We start from the raw sequence: 18,700 nt of genomic DNA, 5'->3' as shown, positions 1-18,700 counted from the left end.
AGCCCCGACCCCAAAGCCGGGCGAAGGACCTCCTGCCCCGACCCCACACCCCAGCGAAGGGTCTCCAGCCCCTGCCGGGCGCCGGGAGAGCTGAGGCGGCGGCAGCAGCGGGCGGGCACCTCCCTGAGCGGCCCCCGCGGCCCTGACGGCGTTTCCGGGCGGGGGAGCGGGGATGTGCGTCCGGGTTGGGCCGGCCCCAACGAGCGGCTTCCTCCCTCCTTCCATCCTTCCCTCCCTACTCCATCCCTCCTTCCTTCCCTCCCTCCCTCGCCGTCTCTGAGGCGGAGCCGCCGCCGTGCCCTCCGAGGGAGCGCCGCCCGCGGGGGGTCGGTGAGAGGGGAGCGGGAGCCGGGGGCGACCCGAGGCGGGAGGCGGCGGGGAAGAAGGGACCCGGGGGGGGCAGCGGTGATAAGGGGCCGGGGGGCGGCCGGGAGAGGCTCCCCCGCCCCCCTCGTCCCTCCTCGGCGGGGCCCCGAGCCCTGCCCGCCAGCCCCGGGGCTGTCTCCGCGCCCCGAGGCGGCGACGCCGTGAGGCGAGCTCCTGGCGGGCAGCCCCGCGGGGCCGGGCGCCGAGCAGCCCGGAAAGCCTGAGGGAAAAACCTGCGGCTGACAGTGGGTTGCGGGTGGTTTTGGTTTTTTTCCACCCCGGATTTTTGGGGTAAAAGCCTCGCCTGGGTACGGCCGCAGGGAGAGCAGGGCAGCTGCTGCCCCTGCCGAGCCCTGGCAGGCACCGCTCACGCACCTCGCTCCTGGGGTGCAGGCTTTCCTAGCTTAACTTGCTCATTAAACATTTATAAGGAAGCTATCTAACGGTTTAAACGTTAAAAATAACGTTTTAAGACAGTTGGGTTATCCAGTTTCTTAATTTTTTAAAAAAGACTCTTGAAAAATGCAACATCTCCTGAATTACCCAGTGATACTTAATACCTTTCATGTTCTGATTCACGTGCCAAAACCCAAATTAGTCATAATAGTGCACAAACTTATTTGATGATGATTCTTTGTCCACTTCTTCAGACAAATTTAGACATTCTCAAGAAGTGGAGCAAGGGATATGGTCACTGGGTTAGGCAGCATCACTGCTGCTGTGAGGTGACGGCACCTGCGGCAGGTATGGGAGGAGGGGCTGAAGTGAACCTTGTGTGCCTCAGACCCATGGTACGCGTTGGACTGGTCACTTGGGCATTTTGGACATCAAAGGTAGAGCATCAGGCATACAACTGACATACCATACGTTCATACAGTGAAAGGACAATGTTATGAACAGTTTTGTTCGTGTCCAATTAGTAAGTGGCAAATTGAAGTGCTGACTGATGAAATAACTTGCCCGAGGTCACCTAAGCAGTGTGTGGAAGAGCTGGAAATAAGTCTTTGTGAATCCTAACGTGAAATCGTCTTTCTTCTTGCTTTCTGTTCACAGTGTTTTTATGAACATAGCTATTTACTTTATTTACAGAATTGGTCGTGAATAAGCTAGAGAGTCACCTGAGCTGCAGAGATGCTGGAAGAAGATATGGAGGTGGCCATCAAGGTGGTAGTAGTAGGAAATGGAGCTGTTGGGAAGTCCAGTATGATTCAGCGATATTGCAAGGGGATTTTTACAAAAGACTACAAGAAAACTATTGGTGTAGATTTCCTGGAAAGACAAATCCAGTATGTATTAAACAGATGTCGTGCTATCCATTTTTACCTTTCCTTCTGTTTCTTTGTTCTGTCGAAATCTAAAGATATGCAAAGACTTGAAACACAAGGCTTGCAGTCTCTGAATCTAAGTAAAGGGAGCTGTTTTCTCTTTTGCACTGAGAGCTAAAATTATATCACTCTAATTTCTAATCAAGATTTAGAATTATAAATCAAAAGCAAAATAAAAGTTGGAACCTCTGACATTCTGAGTTTTCTTAACAAGTTTCCTATGTATTCTACCATCTGCTGATATTCTTTGTGATTTCTTGTTTAAAGTAAAAGTGCTTGTGATTAAACAATTGCACAAGTTTAGGAGCTAATATAGATTAAATAACTGGGAAAAATAGTTAAATACACTATAGACTTAGTCTTTATGTAATATAAGCAGGTAATACCCAATAATGTTTGATAAAATGGAAAATACGATGGTAATAATAAAGAAAAATCTATACATTCTGTAAGCTGATTAAAAAGACGAAAAGACCATTGTTCAGCCACCTAAGTTTTGTTTTGATTTCTCGTTATTTCTCTTCATGGAGAGAAATATAGAGGGAGAAGAGGAAAGGAAAAGGAAAATAAAATACAGGTTGTCAAGAAGGAGCACTAATGTAATTGAGGCTCTATTGCCGTAGTATGGTACGGGGGTGAACCATTATCAATACTAAGTTCCATTATATTTACATCAAGTTAAATTTGAATTGAATTACTCTTATATTGTAGAGATGGAAATGTTTCTATGTTGGTTGTTCTGTATTAATCGCAGAACGGTGTCGTTTATTTCAGAGTTAATGATGAAGACGTCAGGCTAATGTTATGGGACACTGCAGGTCAAGAAGAATTTGATGCCATAACTAAGGCCTACTACAGAGGTGAAAATACCATGTTTATTATTTGGTGGTTGGGTGGTTTTGGTCTGCACATCTTTAAGATATTTTTCTATCTCTCGATTAAGAATTTTAATTATTTCATGTGTGCGCAAAGCATGTATAGCTTGTTTTTTTCAGTTCTTGAATGTTTTCCCCTTCATGTAAGATCCTTGTCTTAATTAAGTGCCACTTTATGCATTATGCTCAGTAGCACCCTTTGAAAAAACAGAACATAAGGCAAGTATCTGCACAGAAACTCTTATGGAGCTGTTCAAACAGTCTAACTCAAAATCAAACTTAATTTGTTTTATATGTCAGTAATGTATTTATAATCCAATATACACTGTTAATATATTTTAAGGCAGTTCTGAAGTTTCAGGTGGGAACTCTGATCATGATACTGCATAACAACTGCCAATAATAGAAATAAGGAAAAGGTCTGGGAAAACTAGAATCAGAGTTCAGAAATTTGTTTCTTCATTTTGATTTGTATTTGCTAGCTTTTCTGTAGTTGTGTTTTCCCCCTAAAAGTATTGCCTTAATTCTGTAAGAAGTGCCTTTGTAAATGTTCCAAAACCTGTCTGAGGCACTTACAAGTTAATCCAAGGGAGAAAAAATCCACCAGTTATCCTGGAAAGATAGTTTATTAAGCACAGTAATTCTCATGCTGGTACTGACTGCTTTGAACACGTTAACATAATAGAGTAATAAGGAAAGTGTATTTACTTCATAGAATAGAAACTATATTATTCAGCCATGTAAAGGCAGCCTATCTATTTAGCCAGTTACAAATTGCATGCTTTCTTTGCATATAATTTAACAGTGGTTGTGAATATTTCCCCTCCTTTTTTTTTTTTAACAAGAGATACAAATGACTTAAGAAATTATGTCATTCACTTCTTGTCAAAATTACCTGATGGCTGGGAAAAATATATTGCTATGATGTAAAATCTTAGAAATATTATCTCATTACTAAGTTATGCCTTGACGTTTCAGGGTGTTTCAGTTCTCTGAGCTTTTTACATTTCATGATCGTTCTGATAACTAGTATTTTTTTAGTAATATTTCTGGTTGTCCCTTGTAATTGATGGTTGCCATTTCTTTGGCAAAAGATACTTCTTTTCCTATTTCTTTTTACCCTCATGTGGAAATAGATCATTCTGTTATTTTACAGCTAACAAGTCGAGCACATGAATTTTAGAAGGTAGCTCTTTATTATCTCTGAGCTCTTTTACTCTTCCTGCCCTTAGTTCTCTTGTGTGCCTTGCAGTCCCTAGGTGTTTCAAGCCAAAGCCTTTTTCTCCTCATTACTGGGACTGTTATGCCAAAGCACAGAGCATCCAGAACTTTGCAGTACACTTACTGTCCTCGCTTACCATCAAACCTGGTGGTTTAAAAAATAATCAGCACGAGAATCTTGGTGTCTTGCTCATGGCTCATGCCCCGCGTAGCACAGTTAGAGCTCTGCCCTCAGGATCTTTATACTGAAGGGGTTGCCGTGGAGCAGAACGGCAGCATCCTGTGGATGCCCAGTGTGGACAACGTGATCGTTCTCCTAACAGCACGAGCTGTTAGACACAGTGACTGTTCTGCACTAGACTTCGAAGGATGAGGGAGATTTTAGGAGGCTGGAATGCAATTTTGGTTTAGCATCAGGTCTGCAAGCACATTTATATAGAGCAAAAGGTCAAGGTTACTTTATAAATGCAAGGATTTCAATGAGAATTATTGCTGATAAGGGAAAGATGCCTCCAAGGGAGGGGCTGTTTCTTCCAGTCCTGCACCTCCCGCAGATCACTGTCACGCTGACCACTGTCATTACACCAGGGATTGCGTGCTGTCCTGGAACACTGCGTTGTCAGTTCTTCAGGGATCAGTTGCTCATCCGTGATGGCACAATGAATGCTTCAGAGTCTGTTTCTGAGCCTTTGTCCGGGGACCAAATTCATTCAGCCTTTCAGAGAAACAAAATTGGAGCTGTCAGTGGACTTGTCATGTATTTTTCTCTGCACAGGTGAATATGTGCAGCCAGGGTAGCTGCGTTCCCATCATCATACAACACGATGAGTCAAACTGTCCAGCAGCCTAAATTCAAATAATTGAAGGAAGCTTTATATGTATTGGTTTCTTTTTTTATATCGTATCATGCATCTCCTTTTCTATCCTGTAAGTCATGCATTCTCTACGCAGGTAGGTACTTCATTTGTAAGCTAAGCAAATACACGAGTGGCTGTCATTAGCAGCCCCACACCTTCTGTTCACGTTACAGCTCTTGCAACGCAGTGTTTGATCACTTCTTAGTGCTTGCATCTCCCTCCAAACACTACCACTGTTGTCTTGAGTTAGTTTTTTGAAGGAAAAGACACCTCCTGCTCATTAGTCTGTTGTTCAGTCGCTGATGCATCAAATTACCGGGCTCCTCATTTTGTAGCCCAGTAGCTAGATGTCCTGTTTGTCAAGTTAGAAATGTACTCAAGGTAGCAAGGATCCACGGCAGGTAGACCATCAACATTAACAAGAACTTCTGGATGATGATATCATTGACCTCAGATTTTGATCTCAGTTTAAGGTTGAACAGGCCACCGTCAATTTTGTAGTGAACGTGGTTTTGTCATAGCCTGAAAAAGCTGAGGGCAAGAACAGAAGAATGAATAGGTGTGAGGTATAAAGCCCTGTGAGAGTCGACCCGTGGCAAGGAATTTCTTTACTTGATTTCTATTATACAGGCATTTTGTCCTTATGAAAGGAGAAAATACAGTTACCCAGCCTCTGAGGATGGGACAGCTTGCTGAGGGTCTTTGAGACCTACTCAGCTGACAAGCTCATGCTCTGCTTGAATCAACTAGAGATGCCAGCACTACTGTTAATTTTTTTCTGAATTAATCTAGGTGTGGATATCAATTCAGTGATTCTGTAGTCAGTCGGGACAGTATAGGGATTATCAAAGCAGTAATCACACCCAAAAAAATCCAGTATCCTTTTCCTTAATACCTTAGAGTCGCTTTGCAAAACATCTTACAAAAGAAATCTCATTTCAAACATTCACAGAGAGCCTGTTGGCTTTAGTTGTTGTGTTCCTGTCTGGTGTTGCCCTGTGCCTTTGCTGCTGGTGCCTGTTGTACACAATCAGTTGTGTGACAGAGGTAGTGCAGGACTCCATCAGGATTGGGTGAGTGAGGTACTGATGTTACTGACTCTCTTAAATACTGTCATTCACTACAGAGAGGTGTTTATGTGCCTAAATCCTGGGTTTTGTCTTTTTTTTGGGGGGGAACTCCTCCAGGGATATTATGGTTTCTTAAACTTGTCTATACTATCAGTAAAAATATCGAGTATTTAGCAGTATTCTTAGAAGATGAAAATAATCTGCCTTGTAAGATACCTGTCCGGCAGCATCTTTTAGCGCACTCTGATGCCACGTTAACTTTTGCACTGTAATGAAGCATCCTTTCAGAAAGATTGTATTTGATGTTTTGAATCGAGCTTGAGAAGAATACTCCTTTTGTGTTCTCTGGTATTTCTTACAAGCCAGTGATCAAAACCTTCAGCAGAAGCTTGGAAGTACACAGTCACATAAGTGTGTATAATTTGTCATTGTTGATAGACATAGTTGATGACGAAAGACGCTTCCATTTACTGTTGTTTGTTTTAATAACTTCCTGGTAGGAACCTTCAAATACCAGAATCTGGAAGGCCCTCAAAAATATCTCACTTTGATTAGAGACTGTTATATAATTCCTTTAAAAGCAGTATTGCCAAGCTGACCATTGTTTTTACTGTCCCTGTCCACCATGTTACGGAAGTATTGCATCTAAATTGAATAAATAAACCTGCTGTTGTAAGCCACCCTCTTTTGACTTGCTAACATGCTAGAACTTTTCCCTCTATGCTTACTGTTGCCAACTTATCTCTGTTTTAGCATTCAGAAGGAATGGGTGGAAAGAGAGATGAAGTGAAAGTTCCTTAGAGTGGAAATTTCGCAATGGATTCCTTAGTCTTAAAACCAAGCGAGATGATGTTTGCAGATGGTGAGAGCCTTGTACACATTCCCACTCCAGCAGATCAAAGAACTTAAGAGAGGCTTTATTAGGCTAGATGGCAAGATGATGGGTTAAATTCAGCATTGACAGATGCAAGGTAACCTGCCTTGGAAAGAATAATTTATACATACCTCATAGGATGTTAAGTACATCAGGTTAGAACATGATGTGGACATAACAAACAGAATTTTAGAACACAAGATAGGGAGGATTATGAAAGGCTACATTGCTACTACTTTATTGGTAGAGCTTAATTTCTGAGGGCAGTTCTTATTACTCTGTATAAAACCATATCAGAGGAGTCTTAAACGCAGGTGAAAGAATGCTTAAAGAGCGTAGGAAAACTTTGGTAGACTGAACTTGGCTTTGAAAAGATAAATAAAAGGAAATTTAATAAAAGTACTTGAAGGTTTTGTGTCAGAGAAGTATAAGGGCAAACAATACAGGAACGAGGGATACTTGATGAAACTCATGGATAAAAGAAAAATCACACTGATGAAATATTTTTTTTCATGCTACATGTAAGTAGATTGGGATGTGTGCCACAAGATACCGCTAGACTCTCCAAAACATTAGCTATCTAATCCTTTTACAAGCAGGCAAAATCCTACTATTAAATAACGAATATATTTAAGGCATATAAGTAACAGCATTTCTTCATGTGTTTATGTGCAAAGACAAGTAGGTTTTGGAGGATAACAAAGGGCTACTGGACAGTCAAAAGACTACTCACTAATATTTTAACTATTGAAGTACTTTTTGAATCCATGGGTTTTCACTAATGATTATGGGTTTACTGTTACTTGCTAAGGCTGTTATAAAGCCATGACAAAAATATTACAAAACATTTTCCGTGTGTGTGTGGATATCAAAGTGCTGAGACCAAATGAGCATGAAATTTCTCTAAAGAGCTACTAAACAATTTACTTAAAATTTTTAGAAAAAGTTGTGGTTATTTCTCTGCTTTTCAAAATCCCAATTACTGCACTTTAAAGAATAATGTGAATTATGTCTTACAGATACTGAATCATGAAAAACAGTTGCCTTTTGGCTTCCAGTTAAGCTGTCTGAAAAGCAGTGCGCAATAAGCAAACTTCACTTTCCCTTTTTCCAGTCTTTTCCACGGCCCTTCCTATTCCTTCCTTTGCTAATGTACACCTTGCTGGAGATGATTTGAAAAGTACCAGACTCAGCCATCAGGAAGAATTGGTATAATGGTTGAAATAATACGCCAATCTGTTCCTTTTCATTTGGGGAATTTTCTAACATTCGTTTGTCACAAGCTGGTGGTAAAAGTGTGCTTTTATGGAAGAAACCAGGAAAAACCCCTCACGCTTGAAATATATTCAATATTATTGTTTTTTATTATTATTATATTGGTTTGTTGGTTGATTTGTATGCATTTGTAATTGGTTTTTTGTATATTTAGGAGCCCAGGCTTGTGTTCTTGTGTTTTCTACAACTGACAGAGAGTCCTTCAAAGCAATCCCTACCTGGAAGGAAAAAGTGGTGACTGAAGTTGGAGACATTCCCACAGTTCTGGTGCAGAATAAGATTGATCTTCTTGATGACTCTTGTATAAAGAAGTAAGAGTTTTATCTTAACGTTTCCGAAGAACAATTAATGTCCCCTTTATACACTTGCTAAAAAAAAAAAAAAAAAAAAAAGGCAAACAAACAAAAATGGGAGGTTTTGGTGAAGAATTCTGATATCTAGGTTATCAAACTTAGGCTCTGCATCAAAACATGCCCTAGAAGCACAGGATTCTGGCATTACTGCAGGAGTGTAGCTGCTTGGGCAGATGTGTTTGCCAGGCTAAAAACTCTGTTAGCTTCATGCCTTCTTCTGAAGTATCAGCCTAAAAAATGGAGGAATAGCATCAAGAGTTTGGTTCTGCCATGATATTTATTTTTTAATCAGAGATTGTAAAACTGTAAATTTGCCCTCCTGATACAAATTTACAGTTACTGTTAAACTGCTGGGCATTGCCCAGTTTAGTTACCAAAGGCTTGCTAGAGTGGCTAGGACATAGTAAACAGGTTGTTTGAAAAAGTATCTTCATATTCTTTGCTTCCCTTTTCTTCAGTTTGTTTTTATTGCTCATTTTTATCAAAACATTGTAACTATAGAAACCTGTATCTGCACATTGCTGATCCTTCTTTATTATATTTTACTTCATAGATTTTACTGTCAGTTTATTCTGCCTTTGTGTATATGCCTGTTTTCATTCCTGCTATAAAATCAGTTTAACAAATGTTAACTCCTGTTTACCGCAGTGCGGAAAGTGATGCATGATTAGTTTGATCATTCTCCACTACTTTATTTCTACCACCTTCCTGGGAGATTGGAGTTTTTGTCTTTTTGTTGTTTCCTACACTGGCTTTCTTTGTTCTGTGTTTGCTCTCATTGATGGCATAAATCAGCTTGTATTCCCTCTGCCAAGAATACTGAGTATTCTTCAAAGGAAAAGCAAAATTGCATTTGAACTCCCCCTTTATTTATGGCATGTCACTTAGGTTTGTTCTCTGAATACTCCATCTGCCGCAATAATTTCATCTTTCTAATGACATGATTTCTCTTGGTGAAATTCTCATGTTTTCTCAGCTTCTCCTTAACATTTAGCACAAATTCTCTTTCACCAAAAAGAAAATAATTCTTGAACTCATCTGATTGCATCATCTACTGCTTTATTAACATAGAGTTAAGAAATACGTTTTTTGATTGTTTTGACTTTACAGTGGTAACTGTTCTGATTCTGAAGCTCCATTAATTACAACCTCTTTCCTTTTGGTTTCACTGACACCTGTCGTAGAAACCTTGGGAAATTTTAGTTAATGAAGTCAATAAATATTGAAAAGCAATTTTTTTTGTTCATAAAGAAACTGCATGTGAAATACTTTTGTTGCCATAGTAGAGATACTGTAAAGAAATGAACGATCTCGTGGTTTCTGACTGTCTGCCCGCCTTGCTATGTTTAACTTACCGCAAAGCGTTTTGTCTGTAAGAATTCATAAATGCTGACAAATTATAGAAATTAGTGTTTAAAAGTCTTTTTCTACTGTGCAGTGAAGAGGCAGAAGCACTGGCAAAAAAGCTAAAACTACGGTTCTACCGAGCATCGGTGAAGGAAGACCTAAACGTAAGTGAAGGTATGAGATACAACACAGTAGGTGTCCGTCCTGCCCTCTGCTGTATATCATATACATACCATGGCTGTGTATCATATATACATACCATGGCTATATATCGTGTGTATATACCATGGCTGTATATCATATGTATATACCATTGCTTTTGCATTCTCTTGGCAAGCCTTCTTATATTTCTTAGCAGCACGCTTTAAACATAGCTATTATTGCCTGGTATCAGCGTGCTATGCCTGTTTTTTATTTGTGTACATCTTTCCTTTCTTTCCCACAAATGGTGTGTAGCTTCAGGATTTAGAAGTGCCAGCATTTTGGGGGCTTCTTCGTCCTATTGACTGTCAGTAAGCACTGGGCTTTTAAAGTGTAGATGTAGAAGTTCAATTATTACAATATAGAAATTGTTGAAGAGTTTAATTCACAATTGTTAATAGTTAAGAAATAATTGGTATAAATTATTTCGTAGTTTAGTTAAATAAAGTACATTTAACAATTACATCTGTTGCAGCCTTTTGTCTGCTGGTGATACCTTAGTAGTTCCCAAGTTCACCTTTAATGCATATATTTGATATGAATATCATTATACAATTCAGGCACTGTCTTTTCAGGGCTAAGTTTGAATAAACATGAATTATAGTCTCTGCTAACTTTCGTTTGTTTAATCAGGCAAACTTAAAAGTAAATTAATTGCTTCTCCTCCATTAGCAACTTCCCAAACTTTCACCTTGGAACATAAAATTTGTACCATAAAAACTGTAAAAATTTTCTGTATCATCTTTAAATGAGTTATTAATTGCAAATGAAAATTTGCCTATAGTTGTAGGGTTTTCAGTGTCTTAGATAGACGTTTTATACCTTTATACAAATGAGGGTGGCATTAGTTAATTAGAAAAGTGTTCTTTCCAAGTTATATTAATAGCCTTGATTTATATGACTGTTATTATTCTAAAACTTCTTGCAAAAAAAATAATATAGTTATAATAATTCCTACATAACTTTACAAATTTCAGGTTGCATGAATTGGAACATTTGGCAATATTTATATGCCAGCTTTCTTACAGGAGTATTGAGATGTTTTTGTATGCCATGCAAGACCAAGACCGTAGTACTGCAGCCTGTAAGATCTGGTTGGCACGGGACTAATTTGGATTCTGGTCAGGTACACAGCCAGGCCTGCCAAGGGAGAATCACTTGCTAGACTGTGTTAAACCTATCATGTCAAATGTGCTTTTGTCACCAACCAAAACTGGATATGAAGGTTTTATTATTGATCTGAATATTATCTTTAAGCATACCCTGATGTGCCTTTTCTCTTTTAACATTCCAGTTTTCAAGTATTTGGCTGATAAATACCTTCAAAGGCTCAAGCAACAAACAGCTGAAGAACCAGAGCTAGTACATACAAGCAGTAACAAGATTGGTATGTATGCTGTAATAAACAATAATAATAATAAAAACAGAAGAGAGTATCTTGTGCCATCAAAGCTTCTGGTCCCATCTGTTGCCTTACGGAGTTAATAGCTGGTGAACGGGGTGTAATTTTTACCTTGCTATGGTAGGATGTTGTGTCCTTTCCTTCTGTAAAATAACTTGGTGACTATCTAAAGTTACAAGATTGTCAAATTGATGTACTGAAGTTTCTGGCTAATGTTTGCCGAGTGCCCTTTTATTAAATTCTTTAAAACATTGTGTAAGGGCTTGAGAAGGGATGCTTGGTGGTGGTTTTAATGTAATTAGTATTAGCGTTACTCATCGTAGTGCAGATGTACAAGAGACTCACTGTGAAAGAATCTGGCACGCAATAAAGTCTTTGTAAACTTTGCCTTTTGTGAGGGAACACTGAACTTTTGGAGCCCTTCTTTAAAGCAATCCTGAGTCTGTTTTTTTAATTTTCCTTAAAGCACTTGGGTTGTGTTCACTCTTCTTCCATACTTTTCTCTCTGTAGAGTTTCTAACTTCAAAATTTTCGTGTTTTTCTTTTACTGCATTACTCAACAAACCATAATTTTGTTACTGTGCAATTAGTAGCGTACACATACTCGGAGGAGTGAATCTACTACCCTTCAATTACATAGCTGTTGTATACTGGCTTTAAATACTGCCTGCCTAGTAATTCCAGCTGGCTCTGCATCAAATTTAGCTGCAATATTGTCCCCAAAGTAGATAAAAGGTGTTGTTGTTGTTGTTGTTTTTTTCCAGTACTGTGAGTTAGTAACTGTTGCATCTTAAGTGTTAATGTATTATACTGCAGGCAGTGAAGAAATATAAATATTTTCTTGTCTTTAAATTCTGTAGGTGTTTTTAACACAGCTGCTGGAAGTCACCCCAACCAAAATTCTAGCACTCTCAACGGGGGAGATGTCATCAACCTTAAACCAAATAAACAGAGGACCAAGAAGAGCAGAAGCCTTTTCAGCAACTGCAGCATACCTTAGACCACTTCTGGAGGAAAAAAGAGTAACAGTGAATTGGATGAAGTTGCGCAGTTGAATACAGAATAAAAAGCCAGCTTTAGAGGTATTTTACCAGTGCTTTAGCGAATCTTGTGCCTATGGGATCCTTGATAGATGATGGGTTTGTCTAAAATTGCTGATGCAGTGGGTTTTGGTATGTAGGGTGAGACACCTGGTGGCAAAACACAGAACCATGTCTGTCCCTGTGCACTCTTTTAAAAAAAAATAAGCATCTTTTTGAATGAATTATTTACAGAGCTCTGAACTAGGTTTTGCTGAATTGTGAAGTACATTTAATGTAGGGATAATACTTACAAGTATAGGTACAGACCATAACCTTATGGCCCAAGGTACAGTAGCAACCTCGCAACTCAATTTCAAAGGAAATGTTAGACTTGATTAGCCAGGACACTAAGAAATTAAATGAAGAGCAGAATGAAGATGTGACGTTTTATGCCTGACTGTACTAACATGGATTCTGGCAGTTCTGTCGGTGCAATATACTTGTGTTCTATATATGGTTGTTACGGTATATATGTAAACATTTGGTATGAATATTTAGGCTAAATTCCAGTGTATACATTACTTGGAGATCAGCTAATGATTATAAAATAGCATCTTCAGAAAAGGTTTTCCTTTAAAAACGTTAACATTTCTGATGAGGCTTTGCCAGCTGCTGCTGTTTATGTTTAACTTGCTATACTTGGGCCTAAAAGCTTAGATTTAAAAATGGATGGTGCCAAAAACGTTCCTCTTTTACCTAATGCTGTGCTACAGATGTTTTTGTAAGTTTGTTTTTCCTCAGTCTTAACAGGTCGAACAAGTAAGTCTTTAACACTAATAGATATCCAGATGGAACACATAACGTAATCATATTCCTGTCCAAGTTTGATTGCTGTGTCCTGTGTTATCTATGAAAAAGGAACTTGCAAAATGGCGTCACAAAATATTTATCTTCTTTGGAGAAATTTTTCGTAGGTACTATAAACTAGGTTATGGAGGATCCAAAAACCACAGCTAATAACTGAATTACATTAATGAGGCATTCCTTAATGTTGTCACCGACTCAAAATTAGCTGACAGTTACCGAAAATCTAATTCTGCAAGATCAGAGACATGGCAAAAAAAATCAAGTACATAAATAATTTTACAGAACTGATTTAAACATTTAGGAGCCCAAATCTAAATTAAAGGTATTTGGGTTTGGGCTCCTAAATCACTAAGGTGCTTTTAAAACTGCTAAGCAAGATATCTAATTTACCAAAAATAAACACTTTTTAATCCTCTTCAAGAGCATGCATGCCTTTTAAAAATATCCATTTTGTTTACATGTTTTTGTATGGTATGATATAATTTTAACTTTCTAGGATTTCTACAACAAACCTGCCAGTGACAAATGCAAAATATGCTGCTTGAAGAAAATGTAGAATTTTAATAGTTTTTTAAACAGTGTATGAGAGTGAAAGCGACTCGCCTGATCCTGTATATTTTTGGAGGAAGGACTTTTCACTGTGTGAATTCCTATAGGAAGCCTGACTTATTTTGTTTCTAAGTCAATGAGTATGGAAACTGAAATGTCCTCTTGTCCCGCTGTCTGCAGGGAGAGAAGTGGGTGGCAAGTTATGCACAAGCAGTGTAGATCTCTGAACTCTGCGTTTGATGTTTACTGTGTTAGACTTTCTACTGAGTACCGTTGTTTCTTTGACAAGCTGGCACAGCATCGCCTGGTGGTGGCAAGAAGCCGCTCGGGCCCCTTTGCTGTTGCAGCAAAACTGTGTCCTTCGCTGTCATGTTTCCTGTATTCTCTCTTGGATAGATGCCTTTATTTTTTAACAAGTGCATTTAATCACGTATGTATGTATGTATGTATAAACAGAGTCGAGTCCCACCTGTCTTAACGATTTAAGAAGTAAGGTACTTAGGATTTGGTAACAGAGACCTATGATTGTACGCAATGGGGCCATCTTACAGCGTCAGGATGTAGGATAGAGGGTACGCGTGAAGAATTTCGACAACTGTTTTTAACATGGAAACTTTTACATTTCATTGTCTGTCTGCCAGTTTAACATTTTTTTATTATTTTTTCTTGAAAAAGCCCGCAAAGTGTCTGAAACATCCTTCTTGCCTTGTTCAACTTTGTACAGAGTACTGAAAAATCTTTCTGATGTGTAACGACCATTTGTACTGTTACGTATTTTACAGCAGACATTGTGTTATTACAGAAGCCATTTGCGTTTGAGGTCTTGTCACTATAAACCACTATGTTAAGGACTGAAAACTCAATAGAAATTTTCATAGGTGGAGACTTGACAGACCTGCTAAATTTAGGATACATTGAAATGTCGTATGTATGTGCTTTAATCTAGGAACATATATTTGCAGGACCAGGCAACAGCGAGTTTTAATTTAATTCCCATCTTAAATCTAAAGTGGCTCTTTCTTTGTTGTGACTTTGCAGTGCTTAATCTCCAGTACGACCAAGATGGAGACTGTCCAAATTAGCATTTTTCTGGGGAGCACTCTGCATGTGCTCTGCTTGAAAATGTAAACTAAAATCAGGGGGATAAAAATTACAGATGTGAACCAGACGAGTTGCATACTGCAGGAATCCTTAGGTATTCATATCACTGCTCTGCAGGAGTAACTCCTGACTTTTGGATGAAGAGAGGTGCCTGCACTTCCAGCGCTCACATTGTCCTTTCTATTTTTTTACTATTATAAACATCGCCCCCATTCTTCACTCCATGTTCTCACTAAAATACCACATTGCAGTCACCCTTCTCGTGCTCCTGCTGACTGCGTGGTGGCAGAGGGTGCAGTTCTGCACCTACCGCAGTTTCCTTCCGTGAGACTGAGCGAGCTGCGCTCCTCTGACATCTGCTGTCTCTTGAGTAGCTCATTGGATACACGATTTAAATTTTGCCAGAATTCTTTGCTTTCAGCTGATAAAGCTGATAAAGTTAGTAGAAAACTTCAGTAACTTAATGCCTTAGTGAAGTAAGCATTCACTCAAGAGTACAGCTCTCAAGCATCTGTTGCTCCCGTGTCGTATCCATTCAGTGAATGGGTGTTCTCCCAGCACGTGGGGCATCGTTTGGTGCGGAGCAGTAGTGCTAGGGATGTATTTCCAACTGGAAATAACAGACCTCAAGGTTGTAAGACTGGTCACGCTAAGATTTTTGTGCTTGTGTCTGTGGTTAATTAAAAAAAAAACAGGGCATTCCACGTAAGACGTTTTTGGAGCTTTCTTATTTTCAGTGTTTCTTAAGGCAACGCTTACCTTTTTTGGTCAAAATGCACGAATTACCATACTGTCAGTCTCATTTCCTGATTAATTTTTTTATACTTCAGTAAAAATTGTCTTTTTTTTCATTGTTGGGCTATAACACATCTGATGTAGTTTTTCTTTGCATCACTTCTGTAGCTGTACGTTGTACTGGAGGGAATTGAGTAGCTCGACATGCACTGCTTTGAGGTTATGCCTGGGTATACACGCACATACCTGGTGAACGTGCACTTTGATGCTGTTAATTCATTAGTCAAGTGTATAGCTACCAGTTAACAGACTAATGCAATTAATTATTTGCACTGCTGGACCCTCTTGGGAGAACTCAGTCACACACCAAACTGACAAACATGCTTTGGATTCCAGCGGCGGTACCTAAGCCGCTCCTGTTTTTCTAAATCTAATCATAAACCTCTGGCTAAAGTTGTAGTTCCTGAGCACGAGGTGTCCATCAAACAGAGCAACCACGGCCCAAGAGGCTTGATTTCATCAAAACCACCGCACTGTACTTCTGTAGAAAGTAACAGTTGTGCAAATCTTTCTTTTTTCATGCTCAAGTGGCATTTAACAGAAGAAAATACTTTTCACTTAAATATGGCATCCTAAAAGGTAATCAAAGTCATAAAAGAAAAAAATGCAGGAATTATTAAATTTAAGATGGAAGGTGCTATGGTAAACTAAGAGAAACTTTGAAGCAGTTCCATGTCAAAGAGGGGTTCTGGACGAGTCACCTCAAAGCCAGGTGAGTCCTAGTGCTGCACGAGCCTCATCCTCAGGTTTGCAGCCGAAGGGGAATGCTGATAACTAACTCGTGGAGCGAGTGTTCTTGTTTCCTCTTCCTGACGCAGATGTGGTTCAGCAGAACCAACTAAAGTTGCTCAAAAAAATAAAAATAGGACCAGGAGAAAAACCGTTGTCATTGCAAAGCTAAAGATGTGTTGTTACTAAGAAGTGACTTACTCTTATTGGCAAGTTCCCGTGACTCTAAATGGTTAAAATATTATATATATACACATAACTGTTTTTATCACCTTCATGAACTCAAGTAAATGTATTATATTTTTAGAAAAAGTCAATATAACTTACAGTAAATCCTCAAGTGGACAAATAAACGTTTAAAAATGAATGTTGTGTGTATGGTGTTCCTGTAAAATTCCTACAAGTTAGTTCTGCTGGTCTCTCGTCAGTGACATTAGTTATATCATGCGACTTAAGCGCGTTTCTTTGATTACTGTTTGGTCTGATTGCAGGTCACTATTTTTGTGGTTATATTAAATTGTCACCATATTAAATAGCAAGAAATTGCTGTAACCCTGTAGCTGTGCGACCTGACTCCGCCCAGGAGCGTGTGCGTGCCAGACTCCAGTTCGTGTGCTGCTAACGGTGGGATTTGAGGCAGCGCCCGCTGAGGTACCCTCCACGGAGTAAGTGTGGGCATCCCAATCCAACTAACACATTTTTCTGAGCTCTTGCCTCTCAGTTTCTTCACTGCAGAGAAAATACGGATTCTGTTCTGCTCCTTGTGGTCATTTAATCAAAAATAATCACAATTAATGTGGCTCATATGGTGACAGGGCTTAAATCAACAGCCCATGCATGGGCCTGATGCATTTTCTGAAAAGAAACAGGCAACCAGTCTGCTGATTTCTCTTTTATTTTTCTAATTTTTTCTTTAAACTAAAATAGAACTCATGGCATCTGGGTCTTCCTCTTACCCAGGTGTCTCAGGAATCTGGAAAGTAATGCACTGCTTCTTCCTCTTCCATGCAATTTAGCACACAGACAAACAATTTGCTTCCTTAACACCCAAATAGGAATTAATTAGCGATGTTTTAGGGAAGCGAGAACTTGAAATGTGAGAAAACTCACATTTTTATGGTCAGAATTTTTAGGTCAGGTAAGTGGTTACCTGCAGCTCAGTGTCTTGTCCCAGCTGCCTTATGCCCGCAGAACCGTGTCTGCTGTGTTCCGATATTTTTATTTTTATTTTTATTTTTTTTACAACAGACAGCGCTTGGAAGTCTTTCACTTTTTTTATAACCTGTTCTTGATTTGATCATCTGTGGGATGCCAACTATGGTTAGCTATTTTAAGTTATTTTAACGGTGGGGTTTTAAAGAGTCAGTATGAAACTGCAGCAAAATGCTCCGTAGTCTAGTAGTCTCTTTTTTTTTTTCCTGTGTCTTAGTTGTATGTATGGAAGAAACTATCAATGTTTTTAAAACTAGATTGTTTTGATCTAGGGGATCCTTAATGGATGCAGCATGTCTTCTCACCCAGCACTGAAGACGGTAACAATGGACGCATTGCAGCCCTCCTGTGGGTCAGATGATGCAGGCTTTAGGGAAGTGGCAAACAAATAATTTTAAAAATTAACCAGTAACAGGCCAATATGAGCCTACACTAATACCTCATCTGTTGATCTGCAGATCGTGATGGCTTACTTCACTCTGTCCTTGAGAGCAAAATCACAGTTGTACTAGTGAGTGCTATAAAAATACTTCCAGCTCTTGATACAGTGAAGAGGATTACAGAAACAGGAAAAGAAGAAAAAAAAAATCCCTCCTGGCCTAACCTTGTAATGGACTCTAAAAAAAAATAATTGAAGAACTATTTTAAGCATCGAAACTCTATTTTCAACTCAACTATTCCAGTGTGGTTTCTGAGAGCCTTACATATACATTATTATTAAGGGCTTTAATGCTGTTAACGTGTCAACAGCTTTACTTCTCTTGGTAAAGTTTGCAAGCATCGAAACCAAAAGTAATTTCTGAAATACGATTATAAAATTAATTACTTTCAGGGAATAGTTACAGTCCAAGCCGAAAGCGTGGTTGTTTTGGAAGCACCCACCTGGAGGAGCACCATTTCTGCAGATGAGCTGCAGGAACACCGCCCGTGTAGCAGCAGAAGCTCCACACACCAAGGGAGCTGCACTTGTGGGCACAGCTCTGGCCCTCGGCATCCTCCCGGAGGCCGTGTCTCCGAGCAGCAGCCCAGAAGCCCGGGGTCAGGGGCAAGCAGCAGAGCCCCCGCATTCCCCAAGGGAACGGTGCCCCTTGGTGAAATAGTGGGAGAGCAGGAGGCAAAAACAAACATAGAAACAACACCATTTCCTCAAGGAGTAAGCTATGTTAAACGTTACATCTTCCTGCACATAACAACATCTGCCAGCTGAGAAATGAAACGCTTGGCTCTGTTGATCCACAGACGATGATGAGCAGTAGCTG

General features: G+C 39.5%; 1 protein-coding gene across 5 annotated transcripts; it reads left to right on the top strand.

Moving 5' to 3' along the window:
- The first annotated feature begins 177 nt into the window (after positions 1 to 177).
- Positions 178 to 16,592, top strand: RAB23 (RAB23, member RAS oncogene family). Of its 5 annotated transcripts, XM_040554253.1 has the most exons (8): positions 197 to 326; positions 1,287 to 1,362; positions 1,456 to 1,652; positions 2,466 to 2,551; positions 8,018 to 8,174; positions 9,655 to 9,737; positions 11,059 to 11,151; positions 12,027 to 16,592. In XM_040554253.1, exons 3-8 carry the CDS (start codon positions 1,498 to 1,500, stop codon positions 12,164 to 12,166), a joined length of 714 nt encoding a protein of 237 aa, XP_040410187.1. In that variant the 5' UTR covers positions 197 to 326; positions 1,287 to 1,362; positions 1,456 to 1,497; the 3' UTR covers positions 12,167 to 16,592. The 5 variants fall into 5 exon arrangements, with proteins under 5 accessions (XP_040410188.1, XP_040410189.1, XP_040410185.1 ...); XM_040554254.1 differs by lacking the exon at positions 1,287 to 1,362 and having other exon boundaries at positions 178 to 326; XM_040554255.1 differs by lacking the exon at positions 1,287 to 1,362 and having other exon boundaries at positions 185 to 330.
- The last annotated feature ends 2,108 nt before the right edge of the window (positions 16,593 to 18,700 follow it).

The sequence above is a fragment of the Cygnus olor genome, chromosome 3 (genome assembly GCF_009769625.2).
Source record: "Cygnus olor isolate bCygOlo1 chromosome 3, bCygOlo1.pri.v2, whole genome shotgun sequence".
Classification (NCBI taxonomy): domain Eukaryota; kingdom Metazoa; phylum Chordata; class Aves; order Anseriformes; family Anatidae; genus Cygnus; species Cygnus olor.
This window is presented reverse-complemented; position numbering and strand designations above follow the sequence as displayed.

Excerpts from the sequence above, each read along its gene's own strand:
- RAB23 (XM_040554254.1), top strand. The coding sequence starts at position 1,498 with ATGCTGGAAGAAGATATGGAGGTGGCCATCAAGGTGGTAGTAGTAGGA. Across the intron at positions 9,738-11,058 it reads AGACCTAAACGTAAGTGAAG|TTTTCAAGTATTTGGCTGAT; the intron begins GTATGAGATACA and ends TTAACATTCCAG. Across the intron at positions 11,152-12,026 it reads TACAAGCAGTAACAAGATTG|GTGTTTTTAACACAGCTGCT; the intron begins GTATGTATGCTG and ends TAAATTCTGTAG.